Source organism: Aythya ferina (genome assembly GCF_964211825.1).
Source record: "Aythya ferina genome assembly, chromosome: 1".
NCBI lineage: Eukaryota > Metazoa > Chordata > Aves > Anseriformes > Anatidae > Aythya > Aythya ferina.
This window is the reverse complement of record NC_140296.1, coordinates 105,386,569-105,407,875: the sequence shown is the minus strand read 5'-3', so window position 1 is coordinate 105,407,875 and position 21,307 is coordinate 105,386,569. Positions and strand designations below refer to the sequence as shown.

General features: G+C 38.9%; 1 protein-coding gene across 7 annotated transcripts in view; it reads right to left on the bottom strand.

The window, feature by feature from the left end:
• ROBO2 (roundabout guidance receptor 2) overlaps window positions 1–21,307 on the bottom strand; it is an 897,160-nt gene that overhangs the window by 153,286 nt on the left and 722,567 nt on the right. For all 7 annotated transcript variants that reach the window (XM_084538901.1, XM_084538898.1, XM_084538899.1 and 4 more), the window contains one exon: window positions 73–230. In XM_084538901.1, coding sequence (XP_084395027.1) covers window positions 73–230 — 158 coding nt within the window. The remainder of the gene's footprint in view (window positions 1–72; window positions 231–21,307) is intronic.

Here is a 21,307-nt window from a genome sequence, read left to right as displayed (position 1 = left end):
GTCTGCCATGCTCAGCTACTTGGCTTTATTGCAGGTCCCATATATATGAACAACCACCTGAGCTGTACTCACACTGATCCGCTCTTCCCTGTCATCAATGCGGACTTTATCCTTCTTCCAGTAGATGGTAGGCTCAGGGTGTCCACGAGGTGGCTGGCACTCCAATATGGCAGGCTCTCCAGCTGCCACCACAACATCTGTAGGGTTTTGGCGGAAGTCATCTCGTAGCACTAACATTGAAAATGAGGGAGAGAAGAAAAAAATTACTAGGAGTGACATCATTGTAAGTGGGGGGATAAAATATATATATAGAATTAAAAAAAAAAAAAAAACACTGCTCAACTATTATTAGGTGATGACTTTGTATCTTATGTTTACTACAAAATACCTCATAAAATAAGTTGGCGAGGTATGACCTTTTATTCAATGGAAGCAGATTTGATATACATGCCTTTTTTTTTTTCCCTCCAGATAAAAACACCACCCTGCATTTAAATAAATAAATAAATAAATAAAAGACCTGTAGCACCCATTACTCTTTTTGTCTTTTTAGTGTTGACAGGGTCACTTCCCATTATGGGAAAAGTAGTACTGTAAAAGTAGTACTGCAGGTCTGATATCAGTTCTCTTCATAACAGAAAACAGCATGCTGAGTATCTGGCTTGCTTGGATCTCCAACTTGAGTAGCTAGATAAGGAAGTGACACAACTGGTACTTTGTTGCTGACTTGCACTTTGATTAAGAGTATTATTGTTATTACTCTTACTACTCTTACTACTATTATTGTTATCACCAATACATGATTAACTGATCACCAGTTCGGAAAGGAGAAACTGAAATCATGCCACTGCCAGTGTTCTTCCAGCATTTTTTTTTTAATTTATTTTAATATATATATATTTGCAACTTTGACCAGTGTTGTCTGACAACATTGAAAGCAAAAAGCATTTAAATCACCAAGCTGCTTGAAAATTAGATTAGGCAACACATGCTAGCTTCTTATGTAAATCAAGCTCCTATAAAGAAGATTTAGGTCCAACTACCTGACTTCAGTGTGTTAAAATGACATCCACTTCATCGTTATTCTTCCATGTGTGTCCTAGTCTCTAGGTTAATTGACATTCTTATAAATATAAAACTGAAAATATCTCTAGATGAGCTACTGAAATAGAATTTAGGGCATTTCCTCTACTTGAATTTCAGCTATGTATGGCTTTCATTACAGCTTTAAAACAGTTCTTGCCCTTAATGGAAGCAAGGCCCTCTGAGAAATTAGAAAACACCGTATCCTAGTGAAGGGGCAAGTCAGGAAGAGTTCAGCAGAAATTGCTCAGTCTCATTTCATAAGCAGAGATAATTTACTGCTTTTGATGTTAATAAAATGTGCCCCATTTTAACATTTGGAACTGAATATTTTTCTGTTCTGTAATAAGACACAAGAAACTATGATTAATACATATAAGAATTGGTCTCTAAATGGGCTGAGGTGAGCAGGCTGTATAAATGTGGCACCCAAAATGACATACAAGGTAACTTTTATTGTTCTGCATTTTGGGATACACAGGTAGATCCCAAAGGAAGGAGAAAATTAATTGGCAGTTAATTCTTTTTCTAACAGGAGGAAAAAAAAAAAAAAAAAAAAGAAAAGAATGATTACTTAGGTCTTGCTCTTCAAGCATAAGATAGCATTGATAGGACACAATTGGCAATGGATGCAACTCTGGCAAGAACACATTCTTCTCAAGAAACACACCAAATAGATACATTTTATTTTTCCCAATAGATAATGAAAGACTCAACCATGAAATATTTCTGATTACTACAAATCACTCTATGCCTTTGATCCTTTGATTCCCGATACTCAAACTGACAGAAATAGAATTTACAGAGCTTCAAAATGAAACGGAATAAACTTAAGAACTGCACAACACAGAAGTAGTAAGCTGAAGATCATGGGTTGTTGACTATTTGGAATTACACCATTTTTCAAACAAAGCCAAGAAAGATAATACTTTAGCAGCCTCGGGGAAAGAACCAAAAAAAAAAAAAAAAAAAAAAAAAAAAAAGGTCATACAAAACCACCTATTTTGGGAAGCATTTTCATGCGTCTCTGTGATCATTATGATACAGGGGAAAAAAAAAAAAAAAAAAAGAAAAAAAAAAGTACTTCTGGGCAGTGATATTCTCTCTTTCACGCAACTGGTAAACAGACAGGATACATCAACTTCTTCCATTATGATTACACACAAACTAGTATTAATTTTTATTGGCTTGACTCTTTGCATAATTACAAAGCTCCAATGCAAATCCATTAGTGGAAAATCCCCAGAAAATCAGCAGATCCTACATCATGACTTTATACTCCTGACAGCAATACCAAGGAAATCATTTTCCCTGAATGTTACACACAGCTGTATGAAGCTGACAAACACAGTTTCTTGAGGTGATACATAGCAAATTACATTAACTTTCTCTGAATCATTCCAGTGACTGTGCAAGGTTCCAATCAGCAGCAGAATATGAGAATATGAGGCAGATTTGATTTTATCACATTCCTTTACCCAAGTCCTACTACAAATGTGGCTTGAATGGAAGACAAAATTGATGCTACAGGGTTTACTTAATCTTGCTCTGTACCTCAACACATACGTGAATCTTGAATAGATATATCTCAGTGTTTCCATCTATAGCATTCTGTGTTTGGGAGAAAAACAAAAAATGGTGGGGAAAAATGAAATAGGGAAAAATAAAGCAAGGACAGAAAGAGAGAGATAACAGAAAATTTGTAGAATATAAATAAAAGAGAGAAAACAGCCCAGAGAGGAAAACAGTGAACACTAATTTCAGAGAGAGTGAAAAGAAAAAGCCAGGTAAAGAAGGAAAAGAGTAAGAACGAAAGCACAGAGGAAAAGAAAAAATAAAAGCTGAAGAATAGAGGGCACAGGCTGTAATTTCTCTGATTCAGTGCTTTTAACAAAACATAACATGGATAACACAAAGCTCAGACATTAATCTGATCAGCACAGCCATCCCGGCACATCCAAACGTTACCCTGAGAGAGAAGCAATGGGGCTCCGGAAGGAGGAGATCTCGGGGTGCTGGCCAGCAAGCTCAGCTGCCCCAGCACTGCGGCAGATCTCAGCAGAACAGAAAGCAACAGAAGGAGGGAGCATCAATGGGAAGTGGAGCTCACATGTATTAGGAGGGTAAATGGAAAAGTTGCAGCACAGCTTAGTGCATTCACCATATCTAATGGCACAATCATCTGTGAAAACAGAAAAGCAGTTGAGAGCTGTGGAATATTCCTCAGCCAATTATCCACAATTGCCATACACTTCCAAATAACTGCAACTGTGCTGGAGCGGATCCCCTCTCCCAACACTGGCGGTGGCTTTTGTTCCCTCATGAAGCCAGCCTTCCTCAGTTGTTTTTTTGTTTGTTTGTTTGTTTGTTTGTTTTTACACATTCAGCACAAGAGGTGAAGCACCGCCATCAGGCTCCTCTTCACCTCATGTTCCTCCTTGCTATAGCCCAGTGTTAACACAGGCTGGGCTTGCCCTCGGTGTTACTTGACATTTAATAACGGACACAAAAGGCTGGGAGAGCTGAAGGCCCAGCTCCCCAGGTGAAACAGAGCTGGGCTGCTCCCCTCCACCAGCCGGCCACAATGCTGGCTCCCTTGCACTTGGCCATGCATGGCCTCGATACTGTATGAGCTCCAGGAGCCTGGGGCCTCACTGCTTGGGAGGGCAGTGTAGGGCTAGAGGGTAGAAAGGACAGCTAGATTGCACGTACAGCACACGATAGTGCTGTGGACAAAAGTTAATTAAAGTTTGATCAGTCTCTTTGTAGTTCTAACAGGTTGATGCTGCTCAAACAAGATAGATGTCTGCAAACTGTCACATCGGTGTTTAAGGGATGCAAAGCCCTGCATGGCCACTTACAGGTATCCACGATAGCAATAACGAAAACAACATCTAACAACAGCAGCGGCAAGATAAACGCTTCCACACCAGGCACCTGGCAGAGTCAGGAAAAAAGACAAAAAGAAGTCCCCGCTACCACGGCAACTGCTCAGCAACACCTGCCAGCTTAGGCCCAAATCCAGGCCTTGGTCAAACCAATGCTCGTAAACTCAGGGAATTATATAGAAACTGAATTAATTTCCTTGATTGAGGCTCCAGAAATTTGTTTAAAGGAGCCAGAGATAAAACAACGTTTATGGAGTGGGATGAAAGGTGGAGGGGTCAAAATTATTCTAGGCTAGATATCCATACCTTAATCCTGCTTTCCACTACAACAGCTTCCAGGCCCTTAGAAAGAAAACATGTTTATAGGATTTACATTTACATGATGACTACAAATAACCATCTGTCTGTTTCCACTTTTTCAATCTGGTCCATGTCCCATGAGCCCCCGGCCCATGGCCAAATAAGTGAAGCTGGAAGGAAGAAGCATGTGCCCACTAGGAGGCTCTGGAATAATTGCCTTCTTCTCCCACCAGCGCTCAGCTCTCCTCTTCCTTCCTCTGATGTACACAGCGAACATCTGACGTTATTGGGGAGGGGAGGGAGGGAAAACCTCCTTTTCCCCTTTTTCAGTGAATGATAATGTCTTAAAACACAGCTACATCTGTCATGTTGACTAGAGGGTATAAAGAGATACTGAATAAATATTAATGTGCTTCTGTAACTTGGGTCCTGGTACTTTATCTTGTCCCTTCTGTTCCATTTGGTGCTTATCTGAGGATATTATGACTCTCACATAAGGAATTTACACGACCACACTGGTGGTAGGTTGGTTATATGCCACACACAAGTAGGTCTCCCCTGATCCCAAGACATTGCAACCCCCCAGGTATTTTCCTAAATCCTTGTCTCTCCACCACTGCTTGGCACTTTTCTCCTACGACACATACTGATATGCACAGTCAACATGAATTATTATGTCAGATAACTGCTTAGATGTCACACAGTGTATGTGTGTATAGATTAAGGGATTAAAATACTTGAAATAATGTATGGTGTAGGGGGGGGTATTTCAGAGCTTGGGTAGTATTTATCACCTACAGAAATGGCCTCAGAGCAAGCTGGCACTGCCTGCTGGAATGGAGTGACAAGAACAAGGGGTCACAGACAGACTTCCTTGTTAAAACGAATAATACACTTAGAGGATGCTGCTGCCCTACCTTTTGTTTAAACCTCTGTCACATTTTGTATGGGAAATTATAAACAAATTCACAATTAGGCAACAGTCCTAGGCAGGACTCCAAGGGAGTCTTGAGCTCCCTCTGCATATGCACAGCCCTGGAGGAGCTGCCAAACAATCATGGAAATTTTTGTAAAAAAAAAATATGAAGAACTACACTTTTTCTTTTTCCTTCTTGTGTCTACTTTTTCCTCTCTCCTGATACAGATATTGCCTAGGAAACATGAATGCTAGCTAATTTACTATAACTCAAAATGTTCAGACTTCACTGTTTACAAGGAAGTCCAAAACCCGAAAGCTTAATTTTCAGAGGTGTTAGAGTATTTTCAAAGGGTCCAGCTGCTTCAACAATGTCCAATTAGTAGGGCCCCGGGAAATCAAAGTGAGGAAGAGAGTAGTAGGGAGATATCTGCATAAAGAAACAGAAAATGCTCTTCCTTTCAGATTCAGCACTTTTCTTTGGCTTCATCCATTTTTCTCACTCCATATTCCATGTGCTTCTGAACTTAATAACCTACTTACTACTTACAGTTATAGGGAACTTGCTCTTTATTTTCAGGCCTCAGCAAAAAGCAGAACAATGATGTGGGAAAAACACTCTGTTCTTATATGTCCTCTAAAGATTTTAACAGCTCCTATATGCAGATACAATTGTTTATAGAATTTGGACCTTTGATGAGCATTAACATCTAAACGTAAAGTGAGAGACCCTTGCTTCTGAACAGAGAATTTATTAAACAAAGTTAACAGAGAAGCTGATAATCATAGTGTTAGAAGTCAGGTGCATGAACAACCACTATTAAATAGGTATAGTGAATGAAGTTATATCCAATTGGAGACCGGTCACTAGTGGCGTCCACTATTCTCTTCAATATCTTTATTGGTGATCTGGATAAGGGGATCAAGTGCACCCTCAGTAAGTTTGCAGATGACACCAGGTTAGGTGCATGTGTTAATCTGCTCGAGGGTAGGAAGGCTCTGCAGGAGAATCTGGATAGGCTGCACTGATGGGCTGAGGTCAACTGTATGAAGTTCAACAAGGCCAAGTGCTGGGTCCTGCACCTGGGGCGCAACAACCCCAAGCAGAGCTACAGGCTGGGAGATTAGTGGTTGGAAAGCTGCCTGGCAGAGAAGGACCTGGGAGCATTGGCTGAATATGAGGCAGCAGTGTGCTCAGGTGGCCAAGAAGGCCAACAGCATCCTGGCTTGCATAAGAAGCAGTGTGGCCAGCAGGTCTAGGGAAGCAATTGTCCCCCTGTACTCAGCTCTGGTGAGGCCGCACCTCGAGTACTGTGTTCAGTTTTGGGCCCCTCGCTACAAGAAGGACATAGAGGTGCTTGAGAGAGTCCAGAGAAGGGCAACAAAGCTGGTGAGGGGTCTGGAGAACAAGTCTGATGAGGAGCGGCTGAGGGAACTGGGATTGTTTAGCTTGGAGAAAAGGAGGCTCAGGGGCGACCTTATCACTCTCTATAGGTACCTTAAAGGAGGCTGTAGAGAGGTGGGGGTTGGTCTGTTCTCCCACATGCTTGGCGACAGGACGAGGGGGAATGGGCTTAAGTTGCACCATGGGAGTTTTAGGTTGGATATTAGGAAAAACTTCTTTACCAAAAGGGTTGTCAGGCATTCAAATGGGCTGCCCAGGGAAGTGGTTGAGTCACCATCCCTGGAGGTCTTTAAAAGACGTTTAGATGTAGAGCTTAATGGTATGGTTTAGTGGAGGACGTGTTAGTGTTAGGTCAGAGGTTAGACTAGATGATCTTGGAGGTCTCTTACAACCTAAATGATTCTGTGAAGTAGACAGATTTCAAATGGAGTTATTGGGAGATTTTCATACTTTTTCTCTAAACTTCTGTCTGAGATGTACCCCAACTAGCTGACTGCACAAAGGTTAGGAAAGAAGATAGGCTTTTTCCTGTCTCATTTCAGCACACATTGCAAGAGTCAGATTGTCATCTTTCTCCAACAGTTAACCCAGTTAACTGCTGACCTATTTTCCCTTTTTACACAACTACACAGGTATATTAGCTATTGCAAACTAATGCTAAACAGTATTAGTTATTGCAAACATTAGTTATGATTTGCTTCTGATTTTTTAGAGGCTGCTATTGTACCGAATTAAGTGTATGCAATACAGCTTGAATACACACTCACTGAAAAACTATATCATGTCATTGTGATTCATTGTACTCACTTGAATACAATCTGACATCTCCATAATTTTTCTGAAAGATTTTATTTGACTACTAGATGGCAAGAAGAGTGGAGATTTTTCTAACTCAGAACATAACATATTTATGTTTAAGTTTCTTGATTGAAAACAGAGTTCTATCACCTGTCTTCATTGCACTGAGGTACCAATAAACTTCTGTTTTTTAAATTCCCGCCTCCTTCCACCAACAAATTCTGAAGGCTACAGCTAACAGTCAGCAAACTCATTACCCATCTGCTATAAATCTTTAAGAGCATCACTGTGTTTTGACAGTCAAGAAAGGCAAAGGGAAGCATAAAACAAGAATTCTTTATGAATGCAAATATCACAAAGAACACATTTAAATAATTTCAGAAATCTAAAGCTATACAAAGCAATATGTTGAAAATTTTTCTCTAGGATACAAAGCAGTTTTCTTTTTTTTTTTTTCTTATTTTAAAGCATAATCACTCTGGATGAATGCACTGCCCTGACTGCTAATGCTAACAAGGGTCACGTTACCAAGAGCTATATTTCAGACACTAAAAACCCTATTACTTGCTAAAAATTTTAGAGACTTTACAGAAGAACTGGTATCACAATTGCAGACAGCAAACTTTGAAAAATATCCATTGTCTGTTGTAAGCCTTAAGATTTAACAAGGATCAGACATGTATCAGTTTACTACAACAGTCATTTAACAATCCTTCAAACTCAAGTCTGACATTAGCTTTTACATGCTCTTTACATTTAATGGGCTACATTTTCATAAGATTATGGGCAAGTAATTTATTTTTTCCCAACAAATGTGAATATCAGGTGTGGAACTGAGTACAGCTTCAAAAACCACTGCATCTTTCACTGCTGCTTGTACGCCAGCATGTCTCCTTTGCAGCAAGAATATGGGACTAGTTTCCCCAAAACCACTAGAAGACTCTTTGCATCAGCTATGCTTCTCTCCAAGCAATGCAGCAGGGAAGACCGTGTTTGGTAGAAGAGGCAATCCTCACTAATACCTTTTAGGCTACTGTCACAAAAAAGAATACTGGTCTGGATAGACCTTTGCTCTCTTGTACTACAGCCATTCTTACATTCTCATAAGCAAGTATATGTATATATGTATCTATATGTGTGTATGTGTGTATATATATATATATATATATATTTCAAAAGCAATGGCATCCAAAAAACCTGAAATTTACCGAATGTCAAAGATACGTGAATGAATATCAGGCATGAACTTTTGACTAATTACCTCAGAAGAGCATGCACAAGCTGCATCGTATATACAGAGTACACCACAGAGATTCCCCAGAAAACAGAGATTTAATTAGTAAGTGCACAAACCACCATATCACAGCATGCAGTTTTACTGTTGTGAGCACAACAGTAGAATTGCCAGGTACATGCAGCACTATGTTCAACCTAATGAATGCTACCTAGTTTGCCACAGCATTGAGCAGTTGTGTTTTTCTGTTTCCAGACTCAAGTTGGTTCTCCTGCAACCACTTATGCTACTTCAGTCCTCTGGGCTTCCAGTTCAAGCCCAGTCAACACACCTAAAATGTACATGTACCTTCAGTAAAACAAAAGAATAAAAAAGGATGAGAATGACAAAACAAAGTTCAAATGAATGAATATTTCTTGTACAAGAAATATAAAATGTTACATGCTTCATTTAACCAATATAATACAGTCTGCAATCTCTGAGCTGCACTGAAGTGTGAATAGCCTCTAGTAAATTTCCAGTGTACACACACACAACACATACAACAGCAGCTGGGACGCTTTCCCATCTTGGCAGGGGGTCACTGCCACATTACTTATATACTTCAGCCACATTAGGCAAATCATCAAACAAAACAGGCTCTTGCCCTCTAACATAGGAACTCTCTTCCTTCCATCCCCCATCCTCTTCATCTAACCCTGGTCTCTATCAAGCTACATCTGGTAATTATACACTAGAAGTCATCTATTCAGTTTTTCTGAGCAGGATTATGATTATTATTTATTTTTTTTTCAGAGATTTCATGTTGTTTTCCTCAGAAGTCAGGACTGAAAACAAGATATCTAAGCAGACATACAATGTGTATTTCTCAACAACCTTTCATAACATAAGCTCGATAAGCTTTGCAAGGGGCTGCACAGCCACACTTCATCAAATATGGAGCAGGAGATGCACCTGCAGCTGGTACACAGAATGGGTGGGAGCCTCCTGCTGCTTCTGGACTGCCTCACTTATCCTGCAAACTGTCCTGGTGCCAACAGGCCATGTTAGGGTGCTTGCCAGATGCTGTTTCACCAGGCCTGCTGTATAGTCCTGGCTGGCCTCATGCCCTCTGTCCTGTATACGGGCAAGTCACTGAAGACAGGCTCTGCAGTGATATTTCCTGCAGGGCCTGAGCCCAGGGTGACTTTCTAATTGCTAACCTTCTGGAGGGCTTGGCTGTTCTCACTTTTTCAGAGCCTCACCCAGCAAATAGAGACTGGAAACTGCATAAAGCATGTCTGCATTGATGTCACTGAGACAGGCCCTGTCATTTGAGGGTAAGGAACAGAAGGCCCAAGCGAAGAAAAAAGTGTCAATGAAGGGAGTGGGACAGCAGAAGAGGATGAGCTGCCAGTATGTGCATGCACGGCTGTAGTCAATTTAGGCAATCCTCTCTCCAAGAATTTATAGCAAAACCCCAATCCTCAAACTCCTCTAATACTTACGATTACATATTATTCTAATTTTATATTATTGTAATGTTCTACATTAAATTCAAAAAGCAAGGATGTGTGTTCCAAAGGTGTTGTTCATTAAAACTCCTATCCTCCTGTGCTCCTGTGTTTAAGTGTTTGGTTGTTGCTTTTTTTTTTTTTTTCCTTTCTTTCCATGATGAAATTTTCTTCATAAAAGGCTCCTTCCAGGTTTAAAAAACGTCCACAAAATGTTAGATGACAATTTCTCTGGATTATCTTGAATAATACAAAATCATGTTTTACTTATCATTCTGCTTCATGCATTTCAGTTTGCAGAGCTCTAAAGAACCAAAGGAATATGTTATGTAGACACCATATTAAACACTCCTAGGAGAGAGTCATTTGAGTTCTGTCGGTATACTGCCAACTAGGAAATGACCCACAAACAACTAGATAAAACGGTAGTTTTATACTGTCTAACGACGGACAGGATGCCCAAATTTGTGATTTTATGCAAAACAAAGAAGATAATAACATAATTTGCAGGAAATCTTATGCAATTTTGAGCTGCTCAAATAGTGTAAGGAATTACTTTCTTGCAGTATGAAATATAACTGTCCCATTTACTTTCAAAAGAGAAAAGTATATGAGAGTTCACATTGCCCTCATTATTATTCACAACACTGTGCCAAGAGGGAAAAAAAAATAAAGAAGCAGAAGCAAAGACCAACTGTAGTAGCCTAAAGCAATGATTTTGAAAGCGAAGTTTAAGCACCCAGAGGGAGACCGGGAGACCGGAGCCTGGGTGTCCAGCTCCACCCTCCAGTTTCTCTGTTCTGTACCTGAGAATCAAAATGACCTTCAGCTGAGCAGTTACACCAGCTACCAGACACACTATTGAAAACGTAGTAGCGTAATATTTTGACTTGCAGTAGAGGTGAAACAATCTTTTTTTCCTAATACCACTTTCCCAAAGTGCTGTTTCATGCACAACAAGTTTTGCATAATAGAAAAACTAACAGTACAATAAAACAAGAACAACAAAATAAATCCTCTGTGTCACCCATCCTTCTAAACTCGGTGCTCAATAGTCCTCTGGCACTTCAATACAAGAGAAAATCAAGGTAACTATGTAACTGCTGAGGGCTTTAAATTATGAGAAAACTAGCAAACAGCACAACTCTTCCTAGTCTGGTTATCCCAGACTATAGAGGAGAAACAACCTGGGAAGCATCTCTAAAGCAGCCTGAAATGGGTGTGCCACTCAGCAGCTGGAGCCCTTCTGATGAAGGGCTCACATTCCCCTAGGGTCTTGGAGTTGGAAACACCTCTGCTAATAGAATCATAGAATCATTTAGGTTGAAAAAAGCCTCTGAAATAGCCTAGTCCAACCTTTAATCCCACAGTTAAAACATAAAATCTTTTTTACAATCTTTCCCCTCACTTAGGCTTTTATACATAAACAACTAGTGCAATGAAGAGTCTATTCCAGCACTGGCACATTGAATAACTAAATATTCCAAGAGGTATTGCTTTAAATGTGAACCTCCCAGCCCACTGAAGTCATCCATTTTATTCCTTCTTAGCACTGAGTTTAACTAGACACAAGGTACCTGTGTCTGTAACTCCCACAAAAGATTTAATTTGTGTACATTCGTATAGCTACTGTCATTTCTCAATTGGATTAGAAAACAAGAGGCTACACTGACAAGATAAAGTGTTCAAGCACCATATGATAGACAAAGTATAATATTGAAATAGGCAGATTAGATTATTAGACTAGACAGGACTGGATGAAGGGAATTTTTAGCCTGCCACAGTATTCACCTGGGATAGATTTTAGGCCAAGTAGCACAAATGTTTTCTTCCATGCCAATTAGAGAAAACAAAACAAAACAGAAAACAACAGAGAAATTCTCCTGTTTGGGGGATTTTTAACCCAGATCACTCCACTGACTCAGTTCACAGCCCAGATCCATAAGCAATTGAGAGAATGACAAGCTATTACACGCAGAGGAAATGAGTGGCCAGGAGAGAATAGAACTACTTAAACCAGATTTTCCACCAAGGAAAATGTATTGTTAAACCATGCATTATATTTCCCTATATTTAGAACAAGGAATACATAAAACACAATAGCTCTTATAACCAGTGCATGCTGTGGGATTTCTCTGAGACCAGGAGAACTGGAAACATTCTCTAGTTTGCTTGTGCAGCTTCAATTAAGGCAAATTGAATTAAACTGTCCCTTGAGGAGGACCTCTGTAGCTCTGCTCCTCCATTTCTGAACAGTTCCAGATGTGGGTGTGGAACATTTTCATTTCTCTCTGAAGACTTCCACATGCATGGCTGTGCTTCCATACTCAAACAAAGAGGTGAGCTTCTGGGGGGGAATATGTGGGGCACTAAACAATGCCCAGCTGATAGCTCAAACATGTCTGATTTTAACAATCTAATTCTCTTCATCGGGACTTCCTTACTTAGGAACTGACAGGCCAGCTGCAAACAACTCATGAGAGATGGAAGTGCTTCTACTGGTGAACAACTGGAGGCTGAGCACAATGTAGCTCACAATTAGGCATTCAGTGGCTCTTTGCTTTCTTCTTGTCATATCCAAAATTTATTATCCGCTTAATAGCTACACTTTGCACTTCCTTTTGGGCACCTATTCAATCCAAGGTACTAATTAGACTTCTTTTCTAATGCCTCCAGTACCCTGACTTCTGTCTTGAGGAATCATTCTTCCAGCATAGGTCTGCAGGTTCACCACAGTATTTTGAAACTCAGCAATTTTCTAATTCTTTACCACTCTCAGGGCACACCTTTGGGTCTCACATACAGAGGAGTGATGGGACTCCAACAGGTCTAATTGCTGATCACAACTCCACACTTAGCAGAAATTTGTGAGAACTCTCCCCCACACCAGCAGGACACTGGAGATCAATGCCATTTTTCTGAAAATCATGAAAGCTTCGAGCCCTCCAGAGTCTTCCCCCTCCTACTCCCAGTAAAAGACTGTGACACCAGCAAAACTCTTTTTTTATTTTTTTAAATAGCAGGTCACCGGGCTATTGTATGAACAAGAGAGCACTATACGAATTCAGTGCAATTAATATATATATATATAGAGAGAGAGATTTTTTTTTTATGATAATTTCTAACCAGACATCTCAGGGCTCTAAGCCACAACCCTCCATACTATTTTTCAAACAGCTAAACAGAAATGCCAACATTGGCAGATGCAAAGCAGTAAATCTAATATGTAACTGAACTTACTGAGCATGAGGAGTTTAACTCCATATTGTGCAGAGCTTGCTAATGAAATTCATCTGAATGTACGGTGCAGCTGACAAAGAGCTGCTGCATGCACAGAGTACAAATTTACCTGGCACTTCTGGGCCTCCAGGAGCCTGGACTGCAGAAATTCAACAGCTTATTGTTGGAGTGGGCATGCCAACAGTGCTGGCAATTTAGACTCAAATTTCTCTACTGGTCTTTTTTTTTCCTTCTTCTTCTTTTCTTTTTTTTTTTTTTTTTATATTTATTTTTAATAACAAATCCAAGACATTTATTCATAACCTGCCTTTAGATCCTAGTGGCAATGGTAAATCCATTAAACTTTGCTTTCACTGTTCATGATGTTTATAAAAATTGTAGGTGGAATTACAAACCAGTAATACAAAGCCTGGCATTTTTTCTCCTCAGATGTAATAACAAGCTGGATAAGAATAAAGTTGACCCAGGGATTTCAATACAGAAGCTTTCATTGGAAACCCGAGCAGGAGTGTGCAAGCCCATGTTTTTATGTCAATATAATAATGTCATTGCTGCACCTATTAATAAGTATAGATCTCATGATGGATTCTTGGTTGATGGAACATCATAAAATGTATTATATTTCTTCTAAAACAATATAATTAACTCTTAATGAACCCTTCCCTTTCACTAGTAAATTCAATTTTGTCTAATCCTTGGGTTTATGGTAATGTTGAGCTCATTAAAATGTTACTTAAAACTCATTAAAATGCACACTGAGAGGTAACAGCTTCATTACGGTAATATGTTGTAAAAGAAAAAAGAATGCTTTATTACCATTTAATTGTTTCCAAAACTGAATACATTTGCATAGTGATGAGGTTCACAGGATATTTTCAGTAGTACTCAATAATTAAGCAGCTCAGTAATTAAAAATGCATTTTCTAAAAATAATTTTATGTTATTGCTTACTCCCTGTTGTGTTTTTCAATTGGGAGAAGTGCTCATGTCAATACAGCTTACAAAATCGAGCAACACTGATACCTGCACTGATATTAAAAGACACATCAGTTTAATCTATACGTAAAATTCTGTTTTAAAATAATAACTTAAAATTGCTGTCAATCTATTTTACAAGTCAGACTTTCTAACAAAGTCATATAATAACCATACAATAATTTTTCAGTACAGGGCAGAACCAGGAATGCAGGGGCCTCTCAAGTGCAAAGCCTTACCGTAGTTTTTAACATTTATTGTTACGAGATCATTGCACATGATAGAGCAGAGGTCAGCTGGCACCTAAACATGACTCAGAAGGATATCAGCGTAACTGTGACTTTGCCCTAGCCCATGTTCAGAAGCAGAAGCCCTCAAGCCAGGGCAATTCTGATACAGTAGCATCACCACTTCTTTCTTGCTTTGCCTCTCGACAGGGGCTGTCCTAGCTCAAAGACAAAAGGATTCTTCTTGCACAGCCTTGCTAACCATGTGCCATCTTGCTCTTCACTGCTAGCATGAGGTTGGGGGAACCAGTAATGCACTGCTGGCCAAATATATGCACACAGGAGCAGGAAGTGTCTGCACTATAACAGTGGATGTTATTATGGTTAGATATGTGATTAATAGATTTATATTTAACATGCAAGCCCAATGACTCTTATTTCAACAATTTCTATCAGAAAAAATTGCTCTGATGGTTATCAGAAATACTCTGTGAAATGTAGAGGTCCAGGCTTGTTTTCAATGTAACTCCTTACAGTAGCAAATAAACATATATTAACAAAATAATCCAATGCTAGAGATAGAAGCTACATCTCCTCAGTAACCTCAGCACTAGGCATATTTAGTGTCCACTACTTGCTGTATGACATCTGCTAAGGAAAACATTTTGCTGAGACATGCTGACTTTAACTGCAGAAGAAGGGTTATTAGAAAAACTGCAATACATTGCCAGGATATGCAGCTTGGACTCTTAGATGGGAAAAATAAAGCTCTGAAGCCTTGAGTTTATTCAAGGATCTGTCTAACGTGATACCATTTAAGATTCCATGAAGTGTTAATTTAGTATAAGTTACTGTTCTTTTCTATGGCTACAAATATTATTATTTCTACTTCTACAATATACATATATATATATATATATAACATACATATACTACAACACATCCAACATGGATTTTTCAAACTTGCTGTTTGAAGCAAGGCAGAGACAATTAAACTTAAAAGCGGATGCAGCAGGTTAGACATATCAGTGTAAATGGAACAACAGAAAAAAGTGCTGCGCTCTACACCATGAGAACAATAGACTAAACCAAAAACAATCTAAAGAAAAAAGTCAAACAAAAACTGAATTTAACATTTTCAGCAGCTGTTGAGTGAATCAACAATTGTTGTTTCTATTGAACAAGTGAAAAAACACATTACATACACTTGTACGTAATAAAACAGCATTCCCGTGGTACAAGGCTGGTACAAAATGAAATAAAGTTATCAAGCTTAACATACATTTCTTGGGAGGTGTGTGTGTGTGGGGGGGGGGGTTCCAGACAGTTAACTGATCTCAGTTCCCAGATGTAAATGGGGACTAAATCAGAATATCAGAATTCTTGTGCTTATGTTTTTTATTATTCAAATAAATCAGTTTCAAAGATTTTTACAATCTCCTCTATTTACTTCATATAGTTCCTCCCACAGTGGTCCAAGTGACAACTCAGTAATGCACCTCATAACATAATTTATTTAAAAAAAAATAAATCCCAGGACAGTTACTCAGTGATACAGCAGTGTGTAGGCTGATAAATGTTATTTAAAACAGTAAGTCAGGTTTTTGTTTGTTTTTAAATTTGCTTTTGATACTCCTTTAACAAATCCAAACCCTTCTGCTGGAGATGTACATTGCTGTTACTACAATCATTTGCATGTCACATACTCAACTATTTCAAAAGAAAACAAATAATGTGTCTTTTTTAGCCAAGTAAACAATCTCTCATTTTATCTTTATTGCACACACTAGCAGATAAGTTAAGCCATTTCTCTCAAACACTCTTTGAGATGGTTGGAAATAAATAACTTGTATAATAAGTATTAATGTTGAAAACCCTCTCCATTTTATTTCCTTGCATCAACCAAGTAAAATTAAATGAGATACTATAAATACGCAATAGAAGATAGATGGCACATTAAGGAAAAAGAGAAGTAATTACATACTATAGTGACTAGTTTTTGCCTACATAAGTACTGCATAAATTGAACAACCAGCAACAAAGGCTGTAAAAAGAGTAAGAAAAGGTACTAGCATCTCAGTTTTCAATTGCTGTTTATTGGAGGGATGACTAGTCTATTAAGTACGATGTTTAGCAAAAATATGTGAGCACAACTGATGTTAGAGCAAGATTTGCAGAATCATGGCTGTGCACCTCAAAAAAAAAAAAAAAAAAAAAAAAAACCTCTATTAGGTTAATTCTATGAACAAACAAAAGCAGACAAAAACAATACCATTTTAAGTCAGCATTGATACAGCAATTTAGAAAGAGAAACATACAGAAATAGTGCTTGCAAATATATACTTGCTGCCTGAATCATTTTGTTCACTGCATCCCCCTGCTGTTGTGGGGAGAGAAGCCACAGTGAGAATAGAAATGATAACCAATGGGATAGAATAGGAGGATGTGCTGATATGAACTGAAAGGGCCTGTCAAATTTAAACTAACCACTTTGGATTATTTTTAAACTTGTAACAAAATTACTGCTTATTATTTATTAGGAGTTAACCGCCAGTAGTATTTAACATCACTGCTGAATACATGCAAACTCAAGAGGCCATGCACCAGCTTCACTGGTCCGCTCTCTAGCAATATACTGCTTCAGAACCTTTAGAAGCTTATATATAAACACAAGGACAAATACAACAACTTCCTCTTAACTCTTTAAATAACTTTACATGCATTAATATTTATAACATCTCAAGTTTCCGAAGCTGCACAGTACTAAACACTTCTATAAAAGCGAGTGTCCTCAGCTCGATTCAAATGATGATGAAAGGGGCTGTCCACATCCAGACTATGCACTGAAAAATGACTGCCGAAGACTTTCTTTCACAAATGAAACACTAACCTGATTTCTATTGTCTTTACAATCTGTCTAGATTTGCTTTGCTGAGACTTTGAGTTATTCCTTCATTCAGACTTTTTAAAACGTCAGATTTGTTTGAGAAGAAGGGAAAGCAAGGACAAACAAAGGGGATTGCAACTCTGGGTACTTTTGCCATTTCTTATTTAAAATACTAAAAATCACCTGTTTGAGCGCCCCCCCCCCCCCCCATCCTCCACCCCCTAATGAGAGGTGTTAGTAGACAGCAGCAGCCCAGCCCACCCCCTGACGTCTTTAATTGACTTTAAAGGGAGCGTTATCAAGAGCTACTCGAGCAGTGCTAATAGTGCCTGTGGATTGCTCACACATGGCATGGCTGGCATTCTTCGGACCTTAAAAGGGCTAATAGGAGAGTGTAATCTCCACCCAGCATGTGAGCAAAGGCCAGGAGTGATCTGGGAAACAAGAAGTAATTAGAAAGTGTTCTCCAGATGGAAGGGAGGTGAAAAATGAAGATAAAGCCTGTAGCCAACTATGGAGTCTCCTAAATTCAGTTTGGAAACTGCTGGCACAAGAGAGACAGTTCAAAGACTGTTCAACAATTTAAGTTACTCACCTAGAAATATGGGCTTTTAATTTTATCTGTGATTGAACGTTTCACAACAAAACCATACAATGAGGGTTACAGAGTAAAGTAGCTTTTAAGATCTTCTTTCTGTCAGTGTTTCTCCCATAACTTCAGTGAGATACCAGAACATCATAACTCTCTTCCTATTTTTGACTAATTTATTAGTAATTGTAAATTGAACTGAATTTCTGCAATGTCCTAGTACTTCAAAACTCTGAAGCACTTCACAAACTCTGAACAAGTCTGACTGACCCAAGAAAGAAGGGAGAAATATGTGAGTGTGACTTCACACCCCACTACATGTAAAATGAAATAGTTTGAATTCTCTGTTCGAAGGCGTGTGGAAGTACTACTTCAAAGTGTAGAACAGAAGACAGCATGAAGCTAATACACACTGCATCAGGAAATTTGGTGGTCAGTGTGAAAAGGTTACTGCGTAAGTTGAAGTTTCATGGGGAAACAAAGACCAAGTGGGCAGAGGCCCATGCAGCTACCATGTGGAAGGAAGTGGCCGGTAGGCCTGAGAAGAGCAGCAAAGCAGCCGGGCTCCATGTCCCCTGCCCTTCCCACTGTGATAAAGCCCAACTTCCCGGCCCTCCTGTGCCTACAGCAACCCTGCCTACATGGTGACAGACCCACGGGCAGGAGGAGGGCTTGTGGCCTCTGCATAACGCCCTGCGGCTAATCAGACAGCATGTCTTGACCGCAGTGAAGAGAAATGACTTTACCTTAATTTTCACTTTTAATAATTGAAACATTTTGGAAAGCAATACTTAAAATGTCTTTTCAAGAAAAATTAGGAAAATTAGTTGTGATTTCAACTTCACTGCCCTACTGTAAAAAAGTAATGAACCATGACTGCTGAAGAATGCCTCTAAGTTAAAAGGTAAGTGAGATGCTGTCACCAATATTAGTGTATATAAACATATATATAAAGACAAACAAACAAAACAGAATATAATATTTAATTAAAAAAAAAAAAAAAAAAAAAGGTAAAGACACCGTGGGCAAAATGCCTCTATTGTAGCTGACAGCACATGACTAAGAACAAAACAATGAAGCACTTCTCTAACACACACTGATAAAGTTGAACCTCCCTGGATGGAAAACGCTGCCTCTGTCTTACTTGAATTGTCGGACAGCGTTAATGAAACAGGGAGAATGGGGGAAGATTTGGTAGATATAACTTATCACATGCTTTTGTCAAACCAAGGAAGATCCTTGACAAGAAACTATTAAGGAAAATAAATAACCATAGGGTAGGAGGTAAATTCTAGTTGTGGATTAAAAATTAGCTAAGTGTTAGCAAACAAAGAGTGGTAATTAATGACTCCTTCTCCAAGTGGAGAGAAGTTCAGAGCTGGGTACCTCAGGGATCTGAAACAGGACAGGTGTTCAATACATATATTAATGGGTTCAAAGCTGAAATAACACTGAAAGGGAAGAAAAAACAGCAAACACAAAACTAATTTCTGAAGGATAAAGATGGCTGAGATGTGCCACCAAGATCCATTCAAATGTGAATACCGATACTGAAAGAGCATTTAATTTCATATCAGGTATAAAGGTATATACTTTTGAAAGAATTATTAAAGTCTTATCTGTGCTCCAAATAGTTTGGGAAATAACCATCTAAATGGAAATAGAGGGGTGAAAAAGTTAGGAAAGATAAAAGAAAAGCAGTGAGGTTCCAAAAATAAAGCACTGTGTGATTTCCAAAAATAAAGCACTGTGTGATTTGCAGTCAATTTAGATTATTTCTGAACTCTAAAACATTATTTTACAATTGACACCAAATCTTTCAATTTTTTTTTCTGTTGTTCAAATGCTTGAACATTGTTTCAGCCTAATCACTATATTAAAATAAGCAGAACTTTTCACAGCATTTTATTTTCAATAAATACATTTTAACCAGCTGTGTTCACCCTTTTCTCTGTCAGTGTGAAAAGCACTGTACAATTATCAACATCTGTTAGTAGTGCTTTTCAAATTTAATTCCAAAGACGTGTACTGCCTCCTGCCTGGAATTCAAATATAAAAAGAATAAAGCACAGCACAAACAAACAAAAGAATCTATCATATACCAGCTGCAGTTATAGGACCTATCTACCAAAATGCATTAAGAACTAAGCATAATACTTCCTGATGTATTTACACTAGCTTAATCTAGCTGGCCCAGTCAAGTATACAGTCAAGATGAACAGACTGAATTTACTCAGTAGCAACTCTGTAGCATATGCCAGGAGTCCTGAGATAGTCTGCATCACATTGCTACCATAAACTAAAGCCTCTGTTGTGCACACATACCCAAAGAGCACAGCTGGACTGAGACTAATTGTTTAAAAATCCATATAGACACATCATTAAGTTGCAATACCAAATGCACAGAACACATCCCACCAGCAATGTTAACAACTTGCATGATTAACATTTCAATTTTATGGTGACCTGAAATGATGGCCAATGCTTACATTGATCAGATTTTGACACAACCTACTCTTCTCCCAAAATATGTTACTGTCTCCATATTAAATAGTAAGTCATGAAAAAGTACTGCTATTCTTCAAACCATAATATATAGATAATTTCTCCACTGCACCTCTTTATAGACACAGAAGTAATCTTGACAGCACACCTACCACATTCAGCAATCTTCAAACAAGAGCTCAGAAGAAATGAGCAGGGGCTGGGACTGGGTTGGGTGCACTAATCCCACATGGTAATGCAAGAGGGAAAGTGCTTGCCTAACAGGCCCACGGAAGTCACCTACGAAAGTGGAGCTCTTCCTAAAGCTACACAGCCAGTGCTTTCCAGCTGCTCCCTCATACAGAGCACTGAAGCAGGACTCAGTCTAAATCAGATGCAAAGAATGGTTTCTAAACTCCCCTTCAGAAATTAGACATCTAGCTATATATCTAAATGAAATTAGAGTCTCAAAATGTTTGAGAATTCATTGTTCACTATGCAAACACAGAACTCTTCTCCTTCCTTTCCTGTGTGCTGGCAGTCGTACTTTTCCCAAGGATTAATACCTATTCATTACTTAAATTCTGCAATTCTCTATTCGTTCAGGTGACCCCGCTCTTAAAGGTATTCCTCCAGTAGCACAGTGTTCACACATGCTCTGCCTTCCAACTGCCCCCCTTTGCATGCATGCACAATGACATAACTCCTTGCTCCAACCTGAATTACACTCCAACCCTACAGCTCTTCTTCCCTCCAGAAAATGAGTGCACCCCAAATTCCAGAAAAGG